The sequence below is a fragment of the Pongo pygmaeus genome, chromosome 9 (genome assembly GCF_028885625.2).
Source record: "Pongo pygmaeus isolate AG05252 chromosome 9, NHGRI_mPonPyg2-v2.0_pri, whole genome shotgun sequence".
Lineage (NCBI taxonomy): Eukaryota > Metazoa > Chordata > Mammalia > Primates > Hominidae > Pongo > Pongo pygmaeus.
Window position 1 is genome coordinate 78,919,480 of NC_072382.2, and position 24,377 is coordinate 78,943,856.

The window sequence follows — 24,377 nt, forward strand, 5'->3', positions numbered from 1 at the left end:
CATAATCTCAAAGTATCTCTCCACAAATTATCTATTTTTGATTTTAATGTTTTATTATAGTCATAGTTATATATATTTATGGGATACAATGTGATACTTTAATACATGTATGCAATGTGGAATTATTAAACCAAGCTAATTAACATATATCCATCACCTATCATTTTTTGTGGTGAGACATTTGAAATATTCACTTAGGTTTTTGTTTTTTAAGAGACAACGTCTTCCTCTGTCACCTAGGCTGAAGTGTAGTGGCACGATCATAGCTCACATAGCCTACATAGCCTGGAACTCCTGGGGTCAAGCAATCCTCCTCACTCAGTCTTAGACTACAGGTGCACGCCACCATGCCCAGCTACTTTTTTTACTTTTGTAGAGACAGAGTCTCGCCACATTGCCCAGGCTGGTCTTGAATTCCTGGACTCAAGCAAACCTCCCACGTCGACCTCACAAAGTGTTGGGATTACAGGTATGAGCCACTGCATCTCCCTACTCTTAGTTATTTTAAAATATACATTATTGTGGACTATATAATAGTCTATGTAATAGATCTCAAAACCTATTCCTCCTATTCCTCCTGTTGAGCAGAAACTTTATAACCTTTGACCAGCAACTCCCTGCTCCCTCACTTTACTACCACTCCTAGCCTCTGGTGATCATCACTCTACTCTCTTTGAGTTCAACTTTTTAAAATTACACATACAAATGAGATCATGTGGCATGTGCTTTTCTGTGCTTGACTTATGTCACTTAGTATAATGTCTTCAAGGTTCATACATGTTGTCATGAATGACAGGATCTCCTTCATTTACAAGGCTGAATAGTATTCCATTGCATGTTATACACCACATCTTCTTTATCCATTCATCTGCTGATAAACAGGTTGATTCCATACACTGGCTATTGTGAATACTGCTCCAATCAACTTTGGAGTGCAAGCATCCCTTCAACATACTGATTTCAATTCCTTTAGACATATACCCGGAAGTGGGATGGCTAGATCACATGCTAGTTCTATTTTCAGTTTTTTGAGACCTTCATCTTGTTTTCCATAAATAGTTGTACTAATTTACATCTTTGCCAACAGTGTACGAGGGTTTCCTTGTCTCCCCATGCCAACACTTGTTATTGTTCATCTTTTTTATAAAAACCATTCTAATAGATGTGAGGTGACATCTCACTTAATTTGCATTTTCCCGACGCTTGGTGATGTTGTACACTTTTTCATGAACCTGTTGGTCATCTGTATGAAGTGTCTGTCCTGGTCCTTTGCCCATTTTTTAGCCAGGTTTTGTTGTTGTTGTTGCTACTTAGTTGAATTCCTTATATATTTTGGATATTAGCCCTTGTCAGATATATGGTTTACACATTTTTTTACCTCTATGGGTTGTCTCTTCACTTAGTTTCTTTTCTTGTACAGAAACTATTTAGTTTGATACAGTCCCATTTGTCTATTTTTTGTTGTTGGTTGGTTGCCTGCTCTTTTAAAGTCACAACAAAAAATCATTGCCCAGATCAATGCCACAGAGCTTTCCCTGTTTTCTTCTAGTAGTTTTACAGTTTCAGGTCTTATGTTTTAAGTCTTTAATCCACTCAGTTCAAGTATGTGTATGACGTAAGGGTCTAATTTCATTCTCCTGCATGTGAATGACCACTTCTCCCAGCATCATCTATTGAATACATTGTCCTTTACCCAGTGTGTGTTCTTGGCACCACTGTCAAAAATCAGCTGACCATAAATGCATGGGTTTGTTTCTGGGCTTTCTATCCTGTTCCTTTGGTACTGTTTTTATGCCAGTACCATGTTGTTTTGACTACAAATGCTTTATAATATATTTTGAAAATAGTGAATGTAATGCCTCTGGCTTTGTTCTTTTTGTTCAAAATTGTTTTGCTATTCAGTCTTTTGTGGTTTCACACAAACTTTAAAGATTTTTTTTCTATTTCTGTGAAAAATGATATTGGAATTTTGACAGGGATTACACTGAATCTGTAGATCATTTTGGGTAATATGGACATTTTAACATATTAATTCTTCCAACCCATGAATTTTAGGGAACTATCATACTGTTTTCCACAATGGCTGCACTATTTTGCACTACTACTATCAATGCACAAGGGTTCCAATCCTTGCCAATACTTTTTTTTTCTTTTTGGCAACAGCTATCCTAATGGGTATGAAGTGGTATCTCACTGTGGTTTTGATTTTCTTTCCCTAATGATTAGCGATTAGTGATATTAAGCATCTTTTCATATTGGCTTATTGACCACCTATATGTCTTCTTTGGAAAAATGAGTTTCCTTAAGGAACTCATGACCCAACAGTCATAGTTACAAAAGAAATGCAATACCTTATAACTGCATTTGGAGATGGGCCCTTTCAGGAGGTAATTAAGGTTAAATGAGGTCATAAGGATGGGACTCTAGTGTCCTTATGAGAGCTCTCTCTCCTCATGAACAGGGGAGAGGCCATATGCCCACACAGCGAGTGGGCAGTTGTCTTTAAGCCAGGTAGAGAGACTTCACTAGGAACTGAATTTGCCAGCACCTTAATCTTAGATTCTAGACTTCAGAAACATGAGAAATTTCTGTTGTTTAAGCCATCCAGCCTGTGGCATTTTGTTATGGCAGCCCTTACAGAGGTATATCCCAGAAGTGAATTGTTGGGTCATTTGACAATTCTATTTTTAATTTTGGGGATCAAATAACTCTATAATCAAAACCTGGCAGACACCACCTAAGCCAAGTATCAAAGGCAACATCATCAACAAGTCAAACGTCATCTGTGCCTCATGATGTTATACATTATGAGGGACACAAAATTCTGTTATATTCTTGTCAAAATGCATTGGCTGAATCTAAACTGAAAATATCAGATAAAACCAGATTGCAAGACATTTTACAAAATAAATGCCCTACACTCTTCAAAAATGTCAAGGTAATGAAAGACAAAGAAAGGTTGAGTGATCTTTTCAGATTAAGGAAAACAAAGAGATATGAAAACTAAACATAGTCATGCATCAATTACCAACAAGGATACATTCTGAGAAATGCATCATTAGGTGATTTCATCATTGTGCAAACATCAGAGTGTACTTACCCAAACCTAGATTATAAAGCCTACTACACCTAGACTACATGATATAGCCTAATGCTCCTAGGCTATAAACCTGTACAACATGTTACTGTACCGAATATTGTAGGCAACTGTAACATAATGGTATTTGTGTATCTAAACATATCTACACATAGAAAAAGTACAGTAAAAATATAATATTATAACCTTATGGGACCACTGTTGTATATGCAGTCCATCCTTGATTGAAATGTCATTATTATGTGATGCATGCTGTAATTGATATCCTTAAAAAATACATATGAAGCATTTACTTCGGTGGGAAAATGGCATGATTTCTCCAATTTACTTAAATGGTACATTATTCAGCTGTAAAAAGGAAGAAAATTCTGACACATGTTACGATGTGGATGAACTCTGGGGACATTATGCTAAGAAAAATAAGCTAGGCACAAAAGGGCAAATATTGCATGATTCCACTTACCTGAAGTCCCTACAGTAGTCAAATTTATAAAAACAGAATATAGAATGGTGGTTGTTAGGGACTAGGGGATGGGGACATGGGGAGTTACTGTTTAATAGGTATAGAGTTTCACTTCTGCAAAACAAAAACAGCTCTGTCAATGAAGGGTGGTGATGATCACACAACTTTGTGAATATACTTAATGCCACTAAACAGTATGTTTTAAAATGGTTGACATGGTAAATTTTATGTTAATCTGTATTTTATGAAAAACTTAAACACTTAATTACCATATGACCCCAAAATTCCTCTCCTTAGTACACATCCCAGAGAACTGAAAACATATATATATTAAGCAAAAACTTGTAAGTGAATATTCATAGCAGCATTATTCAAATTAGCCAAAACGTGGAAAAAATGTAAATGTTGATAAATTCACCAAAATTCAATGAAGTATAATTTTTTTTCTTGTGTTTATTTATTTTGAGACAGAGTCTCACTCTGTCGCCCAGGATGGGGTGCAGTGGCGTGATCTCAGCTCACTGCAGCCTCTGCCTCCCTGGTTCAAGTGATTCTCATGCCTCAGCCATCAGGGTAGCTGGGATTACCACCACACCCGGCTAATTTTTGTATTTTTAGTAGACAGGGTTATCATCATGTTGGCCAGGCTGGTCTCAAACTTCTGGCCTCAAGTGATCTGCCTGCTGTGGCCTCCCAGAGTGCTGGGATTACAAGTGTGAGCCACCACGCCAGGCCTGAAGTATAAATTTTTAATAGCTGTGATAACATATAATACACATACCATGCAATTCTCCCAGAAAACGTATGCAATTCTCCCAGATAACATGTACAATTCAATGGTATGTATGTATAGGTGTATGTATGTATATGTATGTATGTATTTAGGAATGAATGAATAAATGACAGGGCCTCGCTCTGTCGCCCAGGGTGGAACGCAGTGATATCATCATAGCTCACTGCAGCCTTGACCTCCTGGGCTCAAGTAATCCTTTCACCTCAGCCTCCCAAAGTAGCTGGGGCTACAGATGTGCACCATCACACCTGCTAGTTCTTTTGCACAGATGAGGTCTCATTGTGTTGCTCAAGCTGATCTTGAACACCTGCAATCAAGCGAGCTTCCCACCTTGGCCTCCCAAAGCGTTAGGATTACAGGCATGAGCTACTGCACCTGGCCAATTCAATGCTTTTCAGTACTGCACATATATGCACAACCATCACCACAGTCAGTTTTCAAACATTATCATTACAGAAAGATCCCCCTCCTGCAAAAAAAAAAAAAAAAAAAGCCATTCTGTATCCTTTAGCTATCAACCTCCTATCTCTCTGTTCGCCTAAGCCCTAATCAACCACTAATGTACTTTCTGTCTCTATAGACTTAACCTATTACGGAAATTTAATATAAACTGAATCATGTAATAGGTGGTCTTTTGTGTCTGGCTTCTTTCACTTAGCACAATGTTTTCAAAGTCCAACGAAGCTGTAGAATGTACTGGTATTTTATTCTTTTTAATGGCCAAATAATATTCTAACGTGCATTATTTATCAATTCATCACCTGATGGTCATTTGACTTGCTCCCACCTTTGACTATTATGAATGCTGCTGCTACAAACATCCATAGGGCCAGGTGCAGTGGCTCATGCCTGTAATCCCAGAACTTTGGGAGGCTGAGGCGGGCAGATCACCTGAGGTCAAGAATTCGAGACCAGGCTGGCCAACATGGTGAAATCCCATCTCTATTAAAAATACAAAAAAATTAGCCAGGCGTAGTGGTGGGCACCTGCAGTCCCAGCTACTCAGGAGGCTGAGGCAGGAGAATTGCTTGAACCCAGGAGGCAGAGGTTGCAGTGAGCCAAGATCACACCACTGCACTCCAGCTTGGACGACACAGTGACTCCATCTGGGGAAAAAAAAAAATTCATATACAAACTTCTTAGTTAATATGTTTCAGTTTGTTGGTAGATATCTACAAGCAGAACAGCTGGGTCCTATGGTAAGGCTATTTTTAATTTTTTGAGGAACTGCCAGACTGTTTTTGAAAGCAGCTGAGCAAACACCAGGCACAGTGGCTCACTCCTGTAATCCTAGCACTTTGGGAGGCTGAGGCAAGCAGATCTCTTGAGCTCAGGAGTTCAAGACCAGCCTGGGTAACATGCCAAAACTCCATCTCTACAAAAAATACAAAAGTTAACCAGGCGTGGTGGCATGCACCTATAGTCCCAGCTACTTGGGAGGCTGAGGCAGGAGGATCACTTGAGCCTGGGAGGCGGTTTTATTACAGCCATCCTAGAAATGTGAGATGGCATCTCATTGTGGGTTTTTTGTCTTTTGTTTTCAGACAGAGTCTTTCTCTGTCACTCAGGCTGGAATGCAATGGGAAGATCTTGGCTCACTGCAACCTCCGCCTCCCAGGTTCGAGCCTCATGCCTCAGCCTCCCAAGTAGCTGGGATTACAGGCGCCCACCATCATGCCTGGCTAATTTTTGTATTTTTAGTAGAAACAGGGTTTCATCATGTTGGCCAGGCTGGTCTCGAACTCCTGATCTCAAGTGATCCAGCTGCCTTGGCCTCCCACAGTGCTGGGATTACAGGCATGAGCCACAGCACCCAGCTCATTGTGGTTTTGATATGCATTTCCCTAGTGACAGGTGATGTTAAGCTTTTGTGTTGTATGTTTATCTTTTTTGTATATCTATTTGGCAGTGGATTATTCGATTTTTTGTAATACCTATTCAGATCTTTTGCCCATGTTAGTTTAATACTTTTTTTTTTAATTTGCCACTTTCCCTCCTCTGTCATGTTTTTAATTGGGTTGTTTGTATTTTTATTATTGGGTTGTAAGAGTTCCTTAGATAGTCTAAATACAATTACCAGCCGGGCGAAGTGGCTCACGCTGTAATCCCAGCACTTTGGGAAGCCAAGGTGGGTGGATCACTTGAGGTCAGGAGTTTGAGGTCAGCCTGACCAACATAGTGAAACCCCGTCTCTACCAAAAATACAAAAAATCAGCTGGGCACACGCCTGTAATCCCAGCTACTAAGGAGGCTGAAGCAGGAGAACCACTTGAACCTGGAAGGCAGAGGTTGCAGTAAGCCGAGGTCAAGCCACCACTGCACCTCCAGCCTGGATGACAAAGTGAGACTCCAACTCAAAAAAAAAAAAAAACAAAAATACAATTACCTCATTATATATATGATTCACAAATATTTTTTTCCCATACTGTGGGTTGTCTTTTCACCTTCTTGGGTCCCCTCAAAAACAAGTTTTCAGTTTTGGTGAAACCCAATTTATTTACTTTTTTCTTTTACCACATGCGCTTTTGTTAAATCTAATAATCCACTCCCAAATCCAAGGACACGAAAATTTATTACTATATTTTCTTCTAAGGGGTTTATAATTTTAGCTTACATATATTTAGGTCTTTGATTCATTTTGAGTTAATTTTTGCATGGTGTGAGGTAAGTTTCCAACTTTCTTCTTTTACACGTGGATAGACAGTTGTCCCAACACCATGCATTGAAAAGACAATTTTTTTCTCCATTGAATGGTACTGGCATCCATACAGAAAATCAGTTGACCAAAGACACATGAGTTTATTTCTTCTCCTTCTTCTTCTTTTTTTGTTAGAGACAGGGTCTTTCTGTGTCACTCAGGCTGGACTGCAGTAGCGCAGTCTCGGCGCACTGGCAGCCTCAACCTCCCAGGCTTAAGCAATCCTCCCATCTCAGCTTCCCGAGTAGCTCAGACTACAGGCACACACCACCACTTGTGGCTAGTTTTTATATTTTTTGTAGAGATGGGGTTTTGCCATGTTGCCCAGGCTGGTCTCAAACTCCTGGGCTCAAGTGATCTGCTCACCTCAGCCTCCCAAAGTAGTGGGATTACAGGTGTGAGCCACCACACCCAGCCAATTTCTTGACTCTCAATACTTTTTTTTTATTTTTGAGACAGAGTCTCACTCTGTCGCCCAGGTTGGAGTGTAGTGGTGCAATCACAGCTCACTGCAACCTCCGCCTCCCAGGTTCAAGCGATTTTCCTGCCTCAGACTCCCCAGTAGCTGGGATTACAGGCGTGTGCCATCACACCTGGCTAATTTTTGTATTTTTAGTAGAGACAGAGTTTCACCATGTTGGCCAGGCTGGTCTCAAACTCCCGACCTCAAATGATCTGCCTATCATGGCCTCCCAAAGTGCTAGGATTACAGGCATGAGCCACCATGCCTGGACTTGACTCTCAATTCTATTCCACTTATCTTTACACCTATCTTCATATAGTACCACAGTATCTGGATTTACTGGTGCTTCTTTTGTTAGATTTATTCGTAAGTTTTCTTTTGTGGTTTTTTTTTTTTTTTTTTTTTTTAATACACATAGGGTCTCACTCTGCTGCCCAGGCTTAGTGGAGTGGCATAATCAAGGCTCATAAGGCTCACTGCAGCCTTGTCCACCTAGGTTCAAACAATTCTGTCTCCTCAGCTTCCCAAATAGCGGAGACTACAGGCATGTGCTACCATACCTGACTAATTTTTTCAATTTTTAGTAGAGATGAGATCTCACTGAGTTGCCCAGGCTGGTCTCCAGTTCCTGAGCTCAAAAGATTCTATTGCCTCAACCTCACAAAGTGCTGGGATTACAGGCAAGAGGCACCACCACACCCAGCCATAAGTATTATTTTTGATGCTACTGTAATTGAATTATTTTCCTAATTTCATTTTCATATTGTTCACTGCAAGTGTATATAAATACAATTTATATTTTGTATGCTGATTTTGTATCCTGCAATCTTGCTAAACTCATTTATTACTTCAAACAGTTTTTCAGTGGATTCCCTAGGATTTTCTACATACAAGGTTATGTTACCTGTGAATACGGGGAGATAATTTTACTTTTTCCTTTCCAACATAGAGGACTTTTATTTCTTTTCTATGCCTAATAGCCCTCGCAAGAACCTCTAGTACAATGTTAAACAGAAGTGAAGAAAAATATAATGACCTATTTGTTTCGTTTCTCATTTTAGGGAGAAAGCATTCAATCTGTCAAAATTAAGTATGATACTTCCTGTCAGGTTTTTTTTTTTTAGATTCCATTTACGAGGGTCAGGAAGTTCCATCTATTCCTGACCTATTCTATCCTAAAGCCTAAAAATATTACAAGATATTTTATGTGTTCTTATAACACAAGAGTGTTAAGAGTTTGTTAAATGCTTTTTCATTTATTGTTATGATCATGTTTTTAATCCTCGATAGTGTATTACATTCATTTGTTTTCAGATACTAAACCAACCTTGCATTCCTGGAATCAATCCCACTTGATTATGGTATATACTACTTGTATGTTGCTGGAGTTGATTTGCTAGTATTTTGTTAAAGATATTTGGATCCACATTCATAAGAGTCACTGGTCTGTAGTTTTCGTTTCTTGTGATGTCTTTTGTCTGTTTCTGATAACTCATAGGATGAGTTTGGAAGTGTTCTCTCCTGTTCTATTTCTTGGGAGAGTTTGTAAAGAATTTGCATTAATTCTTATTTCAACATTTGGTAGAATTCACCAATGAAGCCATTGAGGCCTGAGCTTTTCTTTGTAGGGATTTGTTTAGTTGGTTTTCTTAATCACTAATTCAATTACTTTACTTGTCATAAATCTATTCAGATTGTCTATTTCTTCAGTCATTTTCAGTAGTTTTTGTCTTTCTAATAATTTGTCCACTTCAACTAAGTTATCTAATTTACTGGTATACAATTTTTCTTTTCTTTTTTTTTTTTTTTTTTGAGATGGAGTCTTGCTCTGTCGCCCAGGCTGGAGTGCAATGGCGCGATCTCAGCTCACTGCAATCTCTGCCTCCCAGGTTCAAGTGATTCTTCTGCCTCAGCCTCCTGAGTAGCTGGGATTACAGGCACGCACCACCACACCCAGCTAATTTTTGTATTTTTAGTAGAGACGGGGTTTCACCATGTCGTTCAGGCTGGTCTCAAACTCCTGACCTCGTGATCTGCCCACCTCAGCCTCCCAAAGTGCTGGGATTACAGGTGTGAGCCACTGCACCCAGCCTATGATTTTTCATAATATTAACTTATAATCCTTTTTAGTTCTGTCAGGTCTGTAATAATGTCTTTTTTTTAAATTTTCTGAGCCAAGGTCTTGCTCTGCCACCCAGGCTAGAGTGCAGTGGCACAATCACAGCTCATTGCAGTCTCAACCTCCCAGGCACAGCAATCCTCCCATCTCAGCCTCCCAGGTAGCTGGGACTATAGGTACAAGCCACCACACCTGGCTAATTTTTTTGTTTTATGTAGATATGGGGTCTCCCTATGTGACCCAAGCCAGTCTTGAACTCCTAGGCTCAAGTGATCCTCCTGCCTTGACCTCTCAAACTGTGGGATTACAGACATAAGCCACCGCCCTCAACAGTATCTTCGCTTTTCCTTTTTTTTTCTAATATGTCCATCTTCTTGTCCTCTCATTTCCAAGTCTAGTAGTTTGAGTCTTCTCTCTCTTTCTTGGTCAATATAACTAAAGGTTTGTCAATTTTGTTGATCTTTTCAGAGAAGCCAATTTGGTTTTGTTGATTATCTGTTGTTTTTCTATTCTGTTAAATTAATTTCTACTCTAATCTTTAGTATTCCCTTCCTTCACATGCTTTAAGTTTAATGGGCACTTCTTTTTCCAGCATCTTAAGTTGGAAGGTTAGGTTACTGATTTTAGATCCTTATTCTTGTTTTTTTTTTTATGATGGGCACTTAAAACTATAAACTTCTATAAGCACTGCTTTAGCTGCATCATTTTCTATTTTATTCATCTCAAAGTATTTTCTAATTTCCCTTTTGATTTCTTCATTGACTCATTAGTTACATAGAAGTATGTTGTTTAATTTCCAAGTTTGTGGGTTTACTAAATTTCTTCCTGTTAACTAGTTTATAATTTCATCTCACTGTGGTCAGAAAACATACTTTGTATCTAAGAGTAAATATTTGTATATAAATTATATCTCAATTACAAAAAAAACACTTTTAGGCACATTGTATGATAAAGTCATAAACCAAAATGGCATTTGGCAGTAGAAACAGTGGTTGTAATTATGAATCACAGACAGTCTTCATTACTGTAGTCTGAAAAAGCTTGTGACAGATCTGCCATTGACAAACAGTTCCAACTTTTACCCTATTAAGAACCTCTACAGGCCAGGTGCAGTGGCTCACACCTGTAATCCCAGCACTCTGGGAGGCCGAGGTGGGCGGATCATGAGGTCAGGAGATCAAGACCATCCTGGCTAACGTGGTGAAACCCCGTCTCTACTAAAAATACAAAAATTAGCTGGGCGTGGTGGCACACACCTGTAGTCCCAGCTACTCGGGAGGCTGAGGCAGGAGAATTGCCTGAACCTGGGAGGCGGAGGTGTCAGTGAGCTGATATCACGTCACTGCACTCCAGCCTGGGCGACAAAGCGAGACTCTGTCTCAAAAAAAAAAAAAAGGAACCTCTACAAACAATTAAAAAAAAAAACACACACACAAACTCCATATGCTTAACTGGCAAAGGACATAAAAAGTTCATTCACATGAGAGGAAATACAAATAAAGGAAAAACATATGAAAAAGAAAACTCATTAGCAGTCTTTTCAAAAAAGAGATTTTTTAAAAATGAAGCATCATTTTCCACACACCAAATTAACAGCTTTATCTTTGATTTTTATTTAAACATTAATATCAAATGCTAGAATAATGCAGTGAAACTAGGCACTCTCATATACTGCTCGTGGGCATATAAACTGGAACACTTTGGAAAGCAATTTGACAAAAAGTATTAACAGCCTTAGCTGGGCACAGTAGTTCACACATGTAATCTCGGGCAACATAGCAAGACCGTCAACTTTTTTTCAAAAAAAAAAAGAACACAGCCTTAAAAAAAGTCTAGGCCAGGCACTGTGGCTTATGCCTGTGATCCCAGCACTTCAGGAGGTCAAAGTTGGAGGATCACTTGAGCCCAGGAGTTCGAGACCAGCCTAGGCAACACAATGAGACCCTGACTCTATTCTTCTCAGGGATCTAGAACTAGAAATACCATTTGACCCAGCCATCCCGTTACTGGGTATATACCCAAAGGATTATAAATCATGCTGCTATAAAGACACAAGCACACGTATGTTTATTGTGGCACTATTCACAATAGCAAAGACTTGGAACCAACCCAAATGTCCATCAATAATAGACTGGATTAAGAAAATGTGGCACATATACACCAGGGAATACTATGCAGCCATAAAAAAGGATGAGTTCATGTCCTTTGTAGGGACATGGATGAAGCTGGAAACCATCATTCTCAGCAAACTATCGTAAGGAGAAAAAACCAAACACCGCATGTTCTCACTCATAGGTGGGAATTGAACAATGACAACACATGGACACAGGAAGGGGAACATCACACACCGGGGCCTGTTGTGGGGTGGGGGAAGCGGGGAGGGATAGCATTTGGAGATATACCTAATGTTAAATTACGAGTTAATGGGTTCAGCACACCAACATGGTACATGTATACATATGTAACTAACCTGCACGTTGTGCACATGTACCCTAAAACTTAAAGTATAATAAAAAATAAATTAATAAAATAAAATAAAATAAAAATAAAAAATAAATTCTAAATGTTTTCAGTTAGTAATTTAGTAATTCTATTTTGATAGTCTGTGTTTCAGAAATAATTTTAAATACAGAAAATATTTTAGACTAACAATATTCCCTGCAGTATTATTTCCAATTAAATAAATGGCTACAATGTAAATTCAGTAATAGGTGAATAGTTATATAAAAAGTATGGTTTAATTATTAGACACAATATCACACAGCCATTACAAATTATGTTTATAAAACACATACAAGAAAAATACTTATGTTAGCAAAAAAGGAGCAAAATTATATCACAATATCACACAGCCATTACAAATTATGTTTATAAAACACATACAAGAAAAATACTTATGTTAGCAAAAAAGGAGCAAAATTATATGATTACAGCAATGTATTTAAAGAAAAAACAATGGCAAATGATTTGCATACAGAAAAAAAATCAGAAAGCCATATATCAAAAGACAAATAATGATTACCTTTGGGTAGTGAATTATGAATGCATTTTTCTTTACAGTTTTCAATATCTTTCCAAATTTTCTATGAGTACAAATTATTATAATAAAAAATATATTTGAGTATATAATATAAAATCTTATAGTTAAAAATATATTTAAAGCAGATTTAAGAACAGTTACTACAGATATCACAACCCATTCATTATGACAATTCTCAGAAGCAAACTTCACAGATATATATTTTCTCTCACAGGGGAGACGTACTTACTCTCCCACACACATAATCCCTAGTTTTTTCCATTTAAGCTGTTTTTCTTTTTTTTTTTTAAAGACAGAGTCTCACTCTATCACCCAGACTGGAGTGCAGTGGCGCAATCTCCACTCACATAACCTCCGTCTTGCAGGTTCAAATGATTCTCCTGCCTCAGCCTCCCTAGTAGCTGGGATTACAGGCATGCATCACCGTGCCCGGCTAACTTTTTTTTGTATTTTTAGTAGAGATGGGGTTTCACCATGTTGGTCAGGCTGGTTTCAAACTCCTGATCTCAAATGATCCGCCCACCTCTGCCTCCCAAAGTGCTGGGATTACAGGTGTGAGCCACCACACCTGGCCCTATTTAAGCTTTTAGTATTGTACTTGTCAAAGTGTTTTTGGTTTTATGTATGTCTGTTTTTTAAGATAAATCAAGTAATCTTTCCTGCGTCTCTCAGATAGCTTTCTAATTTCAAGAATATAATACTCTAACACAATTCAAATGCATTTGACTTTTTTATATTCTCAAAGTTATCAAAAAGATCCAAAGTAAAATCAATTCTACAAGGTTCTAGGGGTTGCTGTGTATACAAAAAGAGGCTAATTAACCTCCAAATTAAATCAAAAGGCACAATTAATGTATTAATACATGTATTTAAAAATCAGAAAAAAAGAACGTACAAAACTTTTCCCATTTACTTGTGTATAGTTGGTCTGTTTATTGAAGCAACAAGGCATAATAAAAACAAAACAAGTTTGGGGTCAGAAAAAACAGAGTTTATACCCTGGTACTGCAACCTCCTATCTGTGCAAACTTAGACAAATCAGACTCTATAAATCTTAATTTTCACCTTTGTAAAACAGAAATAACAGTACTTACTTGAAGGATTGCAAGGACCAAATGAAAAACTGAATACAAAGCACCATAACAAGCAGAGTGCATTATTAGGCACAATATACACAGTAACTATGTACTGTAATTATTTTCATTTGTTTTGAAAGGATGAGGAAACACATTTTATAACAAGTGTACTTAACTTTATTCCTAATCCAACACCAAGAGATGAAAAAATGAGGTAGCTCTTAAAACCATTAATGGTCCTTAGCAGTCCTCAGTTACCAGTTTAGGATGGATCTGAGTAGATTTTATACTCTTACCTTGCAGGCCACATCAACTAATCGCATCTGGATAGCTTGATTCTCTGGTAGCTTAGTGCCAATTGCAAGCAAAGTATCCAGCAGTTGAGCTAGGACTTGATGAGACTCTAGAGAGGGAGATAGAAAGTTGGCTTGTAGAATTTCAAAAGGGGTAACTATATAAACTAATTTACTTGGGTAAAGAATGTAGATTGGCTAGGCGCAGTGACTCACAACTGTAATCCCAGCACTTTGAGAAGCTGAGGCAGGAGAATCCGATGAGCCCAGGAGTTCAAGACTAGCCTGGGCAACATAGGGAGACTCTGTTTCTACAAAAATAAATCTGAAAAAATGAGTCAGCCAGGTGGTGTGTGCCCAGAGTCTCAGCTACTAAGGAGGCCGAGGTAGAAGAACTGCTTGAGCCTCAGAGATCAAGGCAGCAGTGAGTCGTAATCGCGCCACAGCACTCCAGCCTGGGCAACAGAGCGAGACCCAGTCTTAAAAAAAACAGAAAAAAAAATAGACTTTTGTCAACTGGGTTCTACTGTGTGATCCTTCATGCCTTCAACTAAAAGCTAAGTTCCTAAAGGGATCATGTTTAAATGTCTGAGTCCTCCATAGGATACAGTACAGTTCTATATACATAGTGTGCTCCAAAAATGTTTAGTGCTTGACTGATTCAAGAGTTTTTTCACACTAAGAAACAGAAAAAAAAAAAAAAGGCCAGCCACGGTGGTGGCTCATGCCTGTAATCCCAGCACTTTGGGAGGCTGAGGCGGGCAGATCATGAGGTCAGGAATTCGAGACCAGCCTGACCAACATGGTGAAACACCATCTCTACTAAAAACACAAAAAATAGCCAGGCATGGTGGCACACGCCTGTAATCCCAGCTACTCAGGAGGCTGAGGCAGGAGAATGGCTTGAACCCAGGAGGCGGAGGTTGCAGTGAGCCGAGATCGCTCCACTGCACTCCAGCCTAGGCGACAGAGCAAGACTCCATTTCAAAAAAAAAAAAAAGAAGAAACAGAAAAAAAAAAGTTTTCCATTGCCTTCAAGATAAAGTCCAAATATCCTAGAAGGCATATAATACATACACACCAGGCCTTCCATGTTGTCTATCCTTGCCTATCTTTCTAGCTTCATCTCTTTCAGGTCTCCTTTAACACTCTTTTTTCCAACTACTTATAATTCCATGCCCCCATCTTTGCTCAGGCTAACTTCTCTACGTAGAATGCCTTCCCCCACACCTGACTCCATTCTTGACCCCACTCCCCGCTGAACACCTAGTTATCCTTAAAATGTCACCTCTCACGTAGCTACAGTAAGAATTTTCCATGGGAAAAAATGATACTTCTGTACTGAAGCAATGTTATTATTTTGGTGCTTGTATTTATTTTATTTTATTTTATTTTTTGAGACAGTGTCTCGCTCTGTCACCCAGGCTGAAATGCAGTGGCATGATCATGGCTCACTGCAGCCTCAATCTCCTAGGCCCAAGAGGTCCTCACATTTTAGCCTCCCAAGCAGCTGGGATAAAGTTGTGAGCAACCATGTTTGGCTAATTTTTTAATATTTTGTAGAGACAAGATCTAATTATGTTGCCCAGACTGGTCTCAAATTCCTGGGCTCGAGGGATCCTCCCACCTCGACCTCCCAACATTTTGGTATTACAGGCCTAGCCTAACCTGTGCCTAGCCTGTTTTAGTGCTTTTAAAAATGTGTCTTGGCCAGGCACGGTGGCTCATGCCTGTAATTCCAGCACTTTGGGAGGCTGAAGTGGGTGGATCACAAGGTCAGGAGATCGAGACCATCCTGGCTAACATGGTGAAACCCTGTCTCTACTAAAAATACAAAAAAATCAGCCAGGGCGTGGTGGCGGGCACCTGTAGTCCCAGCTACTCGGGAGGCTGAGGCAGGAGAATGGCGTGAACCCAGGAGGCAGAGCTTGCAGTGAGCCGAGATCGTGCCACTGCACTCCAGCCTGGGAGACAGAACGAGACTCCGTTAAAAAAAAAAAATGTTTCTTGATGGCACAAGTACTGTATGTTCAGTTACGGGTTTCAGTGTAAGCTGAAATAATCCTTTTAGAAAGCAATAGGGTAATATATAGCAAGGGTCACTAACATGTTTGGACTTCTGGACTCCAGCCTGGAGTCAGGCTGCTCAATATATCAAGGCCCTGCCTCAAAACAAAAAACAAACAAGCAAAAAAAAAAAAAAATAGGGACGATAATGTCTATATCATATGTAAACTACCTCAAATATATGGTAGGTACCTGGCCAATAAATGACAGCTATTAAGAGATAAAACTGTATTTCCACTCTGATGTAAATATGTATATATGGTTTCATTAAATTATCCTCAAATTCCTCTTCAATAACAATCAACACAACAAAATTTTGTTCTAAATTCTATACAAAAAGAACTAAATATTTCTGCTCTGACTATAGAGCTTTTAAATTGCAACTTACTTTCATTCTGCAGGATGTTAATGGCATCATCCATAATGCAGTCTGGTGAAAATCCTGCTGTCTTTGATAATAAACCCAACAATGATGCAATTTTCAGTCTCACAGATGGATCATTCTCCTGGAAAAAAAGAAGCAATTGTCACTTTGATGCTTTACACTCAGCTAACCAACAAACAGGAACATGGAAAACTAACATCCCAAAAGAGATTCAATGATCCAAGCATTCTATGGCATCATTTCTGAAAAATGAATTTTATATACTTCTGGAGAGACAGCTTTCTTTTTATTTATTTATTTATTTTTATTTATTTATTTTTTTTTTTTTTGAGATGGAGTTTTACTCTGCTGCCCAGGCTAGAGTACAGTGCGTGATCTTGGCTCACTGCAACCTCTGCCGAGGAGACAGCTTTCTCAGTTGATACATTACATCCAAATATTGCAAAGTGAATGAGAACTTTTCTATGCCATTCTGATGTCATTATCTTCTAATAAAAAATGTGCCATTGGCATTAAAAGTACCTGACCTCCACTGAGTAGTCATGTTAGACACAAGTCACAGCAACTTGCACCAACAACTGGGTATACAACATTGCTGCCAGCACCACTGCTCTTGGAGTCCCTGGAAAGTGAGTGTTGCAGCTACCACTGCTATCACCAGAAAGAATCTTTCATTCTACCTGTCTTTTTTTTTTTTTTTGAAACAGGGTCTCACTGTCTCCCAGGTCAGAGTGCAGTGGCGCAATCATGGCTAACTAGAGCCTTGACCTCCTGGGCTCAAGTGAACCTCCAACCTCAGCCTCCCAAGTAGCTGGGACTACAGGTACATGCTACCACACCTGGCTACTTTTTTAAAATTTTTAGTAGAGATGAGCTTTTGCTTTGTTGCCCAGGTTGGTCTCAAACTCCCGAGCTCAAGCAATCCTCCTGCCTCAGTTTCCCAAAGTGCTGGAATTACAGGTGTGAGCCACCGCGCTCAGCCCTACCTGCTTTTTTGAATCACCAGATCCTGATTAGAAGTCTGGAGGAGGCAAGTGTGACCATCTGAGTATAAGTCTTGTGCCTGGGCCCCAGCTGCAGGGGAGACTGACTAAGAAATAGTCTGGCTGTTTTAGCTTAGAGAGAGGGAGGTGGTCTCTAATGGGCACCAAAATTCCTGTGGTGAGAAATTTCCTCCAAAGACAAAAAGGAATGCTCTCTTGTTCACTGCCATATCTCAAGAATATAGCACAATACCTGACACTGAAAAGATCAATAAATATATGTGAAATGAGAGGAAAAAAAGTACCTAGCCAGTGCTGAGAATAGATCATATTTCCATACTAAAGACAAAATTACTTAAGTGTGTGCTCAAAGGATGAGGTGCTTTTCAAATAAGACCAACTCCCCGCCTCCTATATTCAGTTTCTAAGGAGGTCACCAGGCACAACGAGGAGGCCTAAAGCAGGAGAAGGGGCAATAGATACAGCGTTGGAAGATCTAAAATCCTGGCATGCTATGCCACTTATTATGCACATAACTTTAGAAAAGTCACTTTCTTGGGAACTTACCTTAAGGTGTGAGGTGAAGCAGAAAGAGAAAGAGCTTTGAAATTAGCCAGATGTAGGTGTGAAGCCTGGATTCACTACACAATAGCTGTAGGTCTTAAACAATTAACCTCTCTGAGCCTTATCTGTGAAATGGGGGTAATAACCTCAGAGGGCTACTCAGAGGAAAATTACTAGCACAAAAATGGGCATATAGTAGGCAGTCAAATAACAGTTCCTCAATCTTTATTATTTTCTTCCCTCTACTAAGTTTGGGTTTAGTTTGCTCTTTTTCTAGTTTTGTTTTGTTTCGTTTTGTTAAATAATAGAGACAGGGTTTCACTATGTTGCCGGTTTGGTTTTGAACTCCTGGGCTCCTGCCTAGGCCTCCCAAAGTGCTGGGATTACATGTGTGAGTCACCATGCCCCAGTCTTCTTTAGTTCTTTAAGTTGTAAAGTTAGATTCTTGATTTGAAATTAGTATCAGAATATATTAAGAATTACAAAACTGAACAAGAGAAACAACCCAAATCAAAACTGGGCAAAGAACTTGAACAGACATTTCTCCAAAGAAGATATACAAATGGCCAAATAAACACATGAAAAGAGGCTCAACATCACTAATCATTACAGAAATGCAAATCAAAACTACAATGAGACACCATCTCATACTCGTTAAGATGGCTACCATCAAAAAACAGAAAACAAGTGTTGGCGAGGATGTAGAGAAATTAGAATCTTTGTGACCTGCTGGTGGGGATGTAAAACAGCAAAGCCACTGTGGAAAACAGTATGATGGAAATCGCTTCTGGGCCTTTTGGCTATGATCAAGTGTAGGAAAACAGTATGGTGGTTCCTCAAAAAATTAATAATAGAATTAGATATGATCCAGCAATTCCACTTTTGGGTATATACTCAAAAAAATTTAAAGCAGGGTCTTGAAGAAATATTTGTACAAATATGTTCATAGCAGCATTATTCACAATAGCTAAAATGTGGAAGCAATGCAAGTATCCATTGGCAAATGAATAGATAAGCAAAATATGGTATATACACATAATGGAATATTATTTAGCCTTAAAAAAGAAGGAAATTCTGACATAGCCTAAGACACAGATAAACCTAGAGGATATTATGCTAAGTGAAAAAAGCCAGGCACAAAAAGACAAATACTGTATAATTCCACTTATATGAGGTACTTAGAGCAGTTAAAATCACGGAGACAAAATGTAGAATGAGACCGGGCACAGTGGCTGACATCTGTAATCCCAACACCTTGGGAGGCCAAGGTGGGCAGATCCCCCTACGTCAGGAAGTTTGAGATCAGACTGACCAACACGGCAAAACCCTGTCTCTACCAAAAATACAAAAATTAGGCAGGCATGGTGGTGCACGCCTATAGCCCCAGCTACTCGGGAGGCTGAAGCAGGAGAATCACCTGAACACAGGAGGCAGAAGTTGCAGTGAGCTGAGATCACGCCACCACATTCCGGCCTGGGCGACAGAGTCAGACTCTGTCTCAAAAAATAAAAAAATTAAAAAAAAAAAAAAAAAAAGGTAGAATGGTGGTTGCCAGGGGCTGGAGGTGGGGGTGATGGAGGATTACTGTTTAATGGGGAAAGAGTTTCAGTTTTACAAGATGAAAAGAGTTCTGGAGATGGATGATGGTGATGGCTGCATAACAATATGAATGTACTTAATACACATGAACTGCACACTTAAAATGGTTAAGATAATAAATTTTAATTGTTACCACAATTAAGAAATGATTAGCCAGGCATGGTGGCACATGCCTGTAGTTCCAGCTACTTAGGAGGCTGAGGTGAGAGGATTGCATAAGCCTGGGAGGTGGAGGTTTCAGTGAGCCATGATAGCACCACTGTACTCCAGCCTGGAGTGAGACCTTGATAGGAAAAAAAAAAAAGGAAAAAAGGGGGGGAAAGAAAATAAAAGTAAATGAAAAAAAAAAAAGGAGATAAGAGAGCATCTGACCTAGTGACATTCCTTACCCATTTGGATATTTGGATACTTTACTCAAGTTCTTTTACTTTCTGAAATAATCCCTTAGCACTCCTTCTGCTATGACACATAAATAATCTCCTTCACACCTGAGCTAAAAACAGAATTACCTCCAGGGAAGACATCTCTAATAATTGTTTCTTCTGACCATTAAAACTGTCCTGGTTCAGGCTTTCATCACCTTTCCCCAAACTTACAGTCTTCTAATTGGTCACTCTAACTCCAGTCATCCAATTCGTTTATCCTCCATACTTCCCCTCAGAGTGACATTTCTAAAACAAAAACTGACAAGGTAGAATACAAGGCCCTTTAGAATCAGATCCCTTCCAAATCTTCTGGTCTTATCTCTTGATGAGCTCCCAACCTAAAATCTGCACCAGCCAAACTAGTTGCATTTCTTCTAACGTGATAGCCTGTCTCACATCTCCATGCCCATGTTCATGGTTGCTCACAACTAAAATGTCTTTCCCCCATCTTCCAACTTGCCAAAATCTATTTCTAGGACTTTTCTCAAGCATCGCTACCACTTTATAATGCATTTCTGGATCCCTGCTTCCAATAATTAATTACCCCCTTCTTTGAGGCCATATCATAACCTACCCCAGATTTCAGAAGACCTGAAACACTGTATTGTTATTAATTCATTTCTTATTTACTCAAGACTCAGATCAGGGATTACATCACATACATCTCTATTACCAACATGAAGCACAAAGCCTGGCACAGAGTAAGTATTCAGACATGCTGAGCAAATGAAAAAATAAGCAAATGGAAAACTTTAGCACTTACTATTTACATACTACATATATGGTCTGCTAACTACACTGTTAGCCCCAAGGGACAAAGAACATGTCTCACAGCTCTGCATCCTCCATAGCTACTAGCACAGTAGCATAAGTGAAGAATCAATCATGTGAAATAAGTTCAGATACTAATGCCTGATCACAAAAAAAAAAAAAAAAAATAGGAAAAAGCAGAAGCCAGAGTAGTTTTATCCACTAAAATATTAACATAAAATACCACATTTCTGGATAGAACAGAAGAAAGGGTAAAAAACACTATGGTCACCAATCTAGAACTAGTTCCATCTGGCATCCTTCCTCATTTCCTTAGGAGCTAGGGTCCACTTGATCAATGCATGCAGCATGGACTGGTTAAAGTGCTTGAGATCTGACATCAGAACACCTGAGTTAAATTTTGCTTTTAGATATGACAAAAGATTATGTTTTTTAAGAGTCTTCACCACAGTTATGCAGCCAACAGACACATGAAAAAATGCTCACCATCACTGGTCATCAGAGAAATGCAAATCAAAACCACAATGAGATACCATCTCACACCAGTTAGAATGGCAATCATTAAAAAGTCAGGAAACAACAGATGCTGGAGAGGATGTGGAGAAACAGGAACACTTTTACACTGTTGGTGGGAGTGTAAATTAGTTCAACCATTGTGGAAGACAGTGTGGCAATTCCTCAAGGATCTAGAACTAGAAATACCATTTGACCCAGCCATCCCATTACTGGGTATATACCCAAAGGTTTATAAATCATGCTACTATAAAGATACATGTGCACGTATGTTTATTGCGGCAGTATTCACAAGAGCAAAGACTTGGAAGTAACCCAAATGTCCACCAACAATAGACTGGATTAAGAAAATGTGGCACATATACACCATGGAATACTATGCAGCCATAAAAAATGATGAGTTTATGTCCTTCGCAGGGAAATGGATGAAGCTGAAAACCATCATTCTCAGCAAACTATCACAAGGACAGAAAACCAAACACCGCATGTTCTCACTCATAGGTGGGAACTGAACAGTGAGAACACTCGGACACAGGGCGGGAAACATCACACACTGGGGCCTGTTGGGGAGTGTGGGGGCTGGGGGAGGGATAGCATTAGGAGAAATACCTAATGTAAATGATGAGTTAATGGGTGCAGCAAGCCAACATGGCACACATATACCTATGTAACAAACCTGCACGTTGTGCACATGTGCCCTAGAACTTAAAGTATAATAATAAAAAAAGAGTCTTCACCACTTAAAGATATAAACCAAAATTTATGATTAAAATAATATGATGCCAGGAATTTATTTTCATAAGAATCTGGTGGAGAAGGTGAGGGTAAAGAAGTAGAAGTGGATTGGGGAAGAGGGAAAATGAAACAAGTTTGGCCACAAAATGATAATTTTTGAAGCCAGGTAATAGGTACATGGGAATTAATTAAACTATTCTCTTTACTTACATAGTATATATCTGAAATGTTCCATAACAAAAGGTTTTTAAAAAAAAAAACCCAAGTTCAAATCCATACCTTCCATTTACTAGCTGGGTGACTAGCTGGGTAAACAGCTCTAAGCTTAGTTCCATATCTGGAATTTAGAGATAACAATGTTGCTGTCATCAGGATTAAATAAAATATTACATATGGAAAGTGCTTTACAAACTCTAACAAGCAATATAATGTTAACTGCTCTAAGAAGTATTATTATAGATGATTACTGGTAATAGAGCTTTAATATAATAATAATGGTAGATATTGCTAAGAAAAAGACTAACGGAAAATATATCACTGAGAGATTGAAAACTTCTTGAGAACAGAAATCCTGATTTTGGTCAGATGTGGTGGCTCACGCCTGTAATCCCAATCCTTTGGGAGGGCCAAGCAGGAGGGTTGCTTGAGCTCAGGAATTCGAGACCAGCCTGGGCAACACAGAGAGACTCCATCTCTACAAAAAAAATTAAAAATAAAAAATTAGCTGGGAGTGGTGGCATGTGCCTGTGGTCCCAGCTCTTCAGGAGGCTGAGGTGGGAGGATGGCTTGAGCCTGGGAGTCCAGACTGCAGTGAGCAGTGATCGCACTACTGCACTCTAGACTGGGCAACAGAGCAACACTCAAAAAGATGCCAGGCACAGTGGTTCATGCCTGTAATCCCAGCACTTTGGAAGGCTGAGTCAGGTGAATCGCTTGAGCCCAGGAGTTTGAGACCAGCCTTGGCAACATGGTGAAACCCCCATCTCTATCAAAAATACAAAAATTAGCCAGTCTCATAACCCAGTCTCTAGATAGATAGATATGATTTTTTAAAAATTTTTTTAAAGAAAAGAAAGAACAACAAAAAAAGAAAGCCTGATTTTATTCATGTAAAACATAAGTGTAACAGTTATAATGTCCCTTCAATGTTCCTAGGAACCTGCCAGGCACTGGGATAGAGATTAATGGATCTGCAGCCTCTGAATTTAAGGAGCTCAAAGTCTGAAGGAGATAGACACATATGGCAAACAATTGCAACGCATAAGACTTAACAATTGTGCTAACAGGACACTGTCCAGTGCCCAGAACAAAGTCTGATATATATTTGTTGAGTAAAATGTATCACAAAAGCATCAATTAATTCATTTATTCATTCAACAAATATTTATTTTACGAGGCACTGTTCTTGATTCTGTAGAAACAACAATTAAAAAACATAAAAATCCCTGCTCAAGGGAAGCTTATGTTCCTGCATGGGGGAAATGGACAAGGAACATAATTAACAAGAAATTATACAGAATATTAGAAGATGGTAATTACTATGGAGAAAACAAAATCAAGGAAGGGGACTAGGAAGTGCGGGGCGGGGATAGGCAGTTTCGATATGAAACAGAAGGGTAAAGGAAGACCTCAATGTAACGGTGACATTTGCATGCTGATAGTTGCAATATGAAGTACAAGTCACCATTTATAACAGTCTTAAAATTGTCAAAGATATGCTTAACTTAAATCTAACAAAGCCTATAGATCTAACTTTCAGTTCATAGTAAATACAGTGAACAGAGGAACAAGTTAATCCTCAAAGTAAATGAATTCAGAAAACAAGACATTTTACAAAAGAAGTGTCTCAGTTTCTTTATCAAATCAATGTCACCAAAACAGTAACTGTTGTAGATTTTTTAAAAAGACTAAATGCCATGTGGGGACCTGGTTTGCATTTTGATTTGAATACATCAACTATAAAAAGATATTGGGAGAACAACTAGAGAAATCTAAATATCAACTAATTTTTAGATGACATTAAAGAATTACTTAACTTTATTCATTATGGTTAGGTGGCTATGTTAAAAAATAAAAAGTCCCTCTACGTTCTCATAGCAGTGAGAAAAAAAAAGAAAACAACAAAAAGATATCCCTTTTTAATAGATATGTAATGAAATAATTAGAGAAAAATGACATATCTTTTTAAAAATTCAACAAAACAAGGCTGGGCACGGTGGCTCATGCCTGTAATCCCAGCACTTTGGGAGGCTGAGGCAGGTGGATCACCTGAGGTCTGAAATTCAAGACTAGC

The 24,377-nt window shown here is 38.9% G+C and overlaps 1 protein-coding gene across 5 annotated transcripts in view; it reads right to left on the reverse strand.

Moving 5' to 3' along the window:
* INTS4 (integrator complex subunit 4) overlaps window positions 1–24,377 on the reverse strand; it is a 115,024-nt gene that overhangs the window by 85,067 nt on the left and 5,580 nt on the right. For all 5 annotated transcript variants that reach the window (XM_054437843.2, XM_063672098.1, XM_063672099.1 and 2 more), the window contains 2 exons: window positions 16,498–16,615; window positions 14,046–14,152 (listed from right to left, as the gene is read on the reverse strand). In XM_054437843.2, coding sequence (XP_054293818.2) covers window positions 14,046–14,152; window positions 16,498–16,615 — 225 coding nt within the window. The remainder of the gene's footprint in view (window positions 1–14,045; window positions 14,153–16,497; window positions 16,616–24,377) is intronic.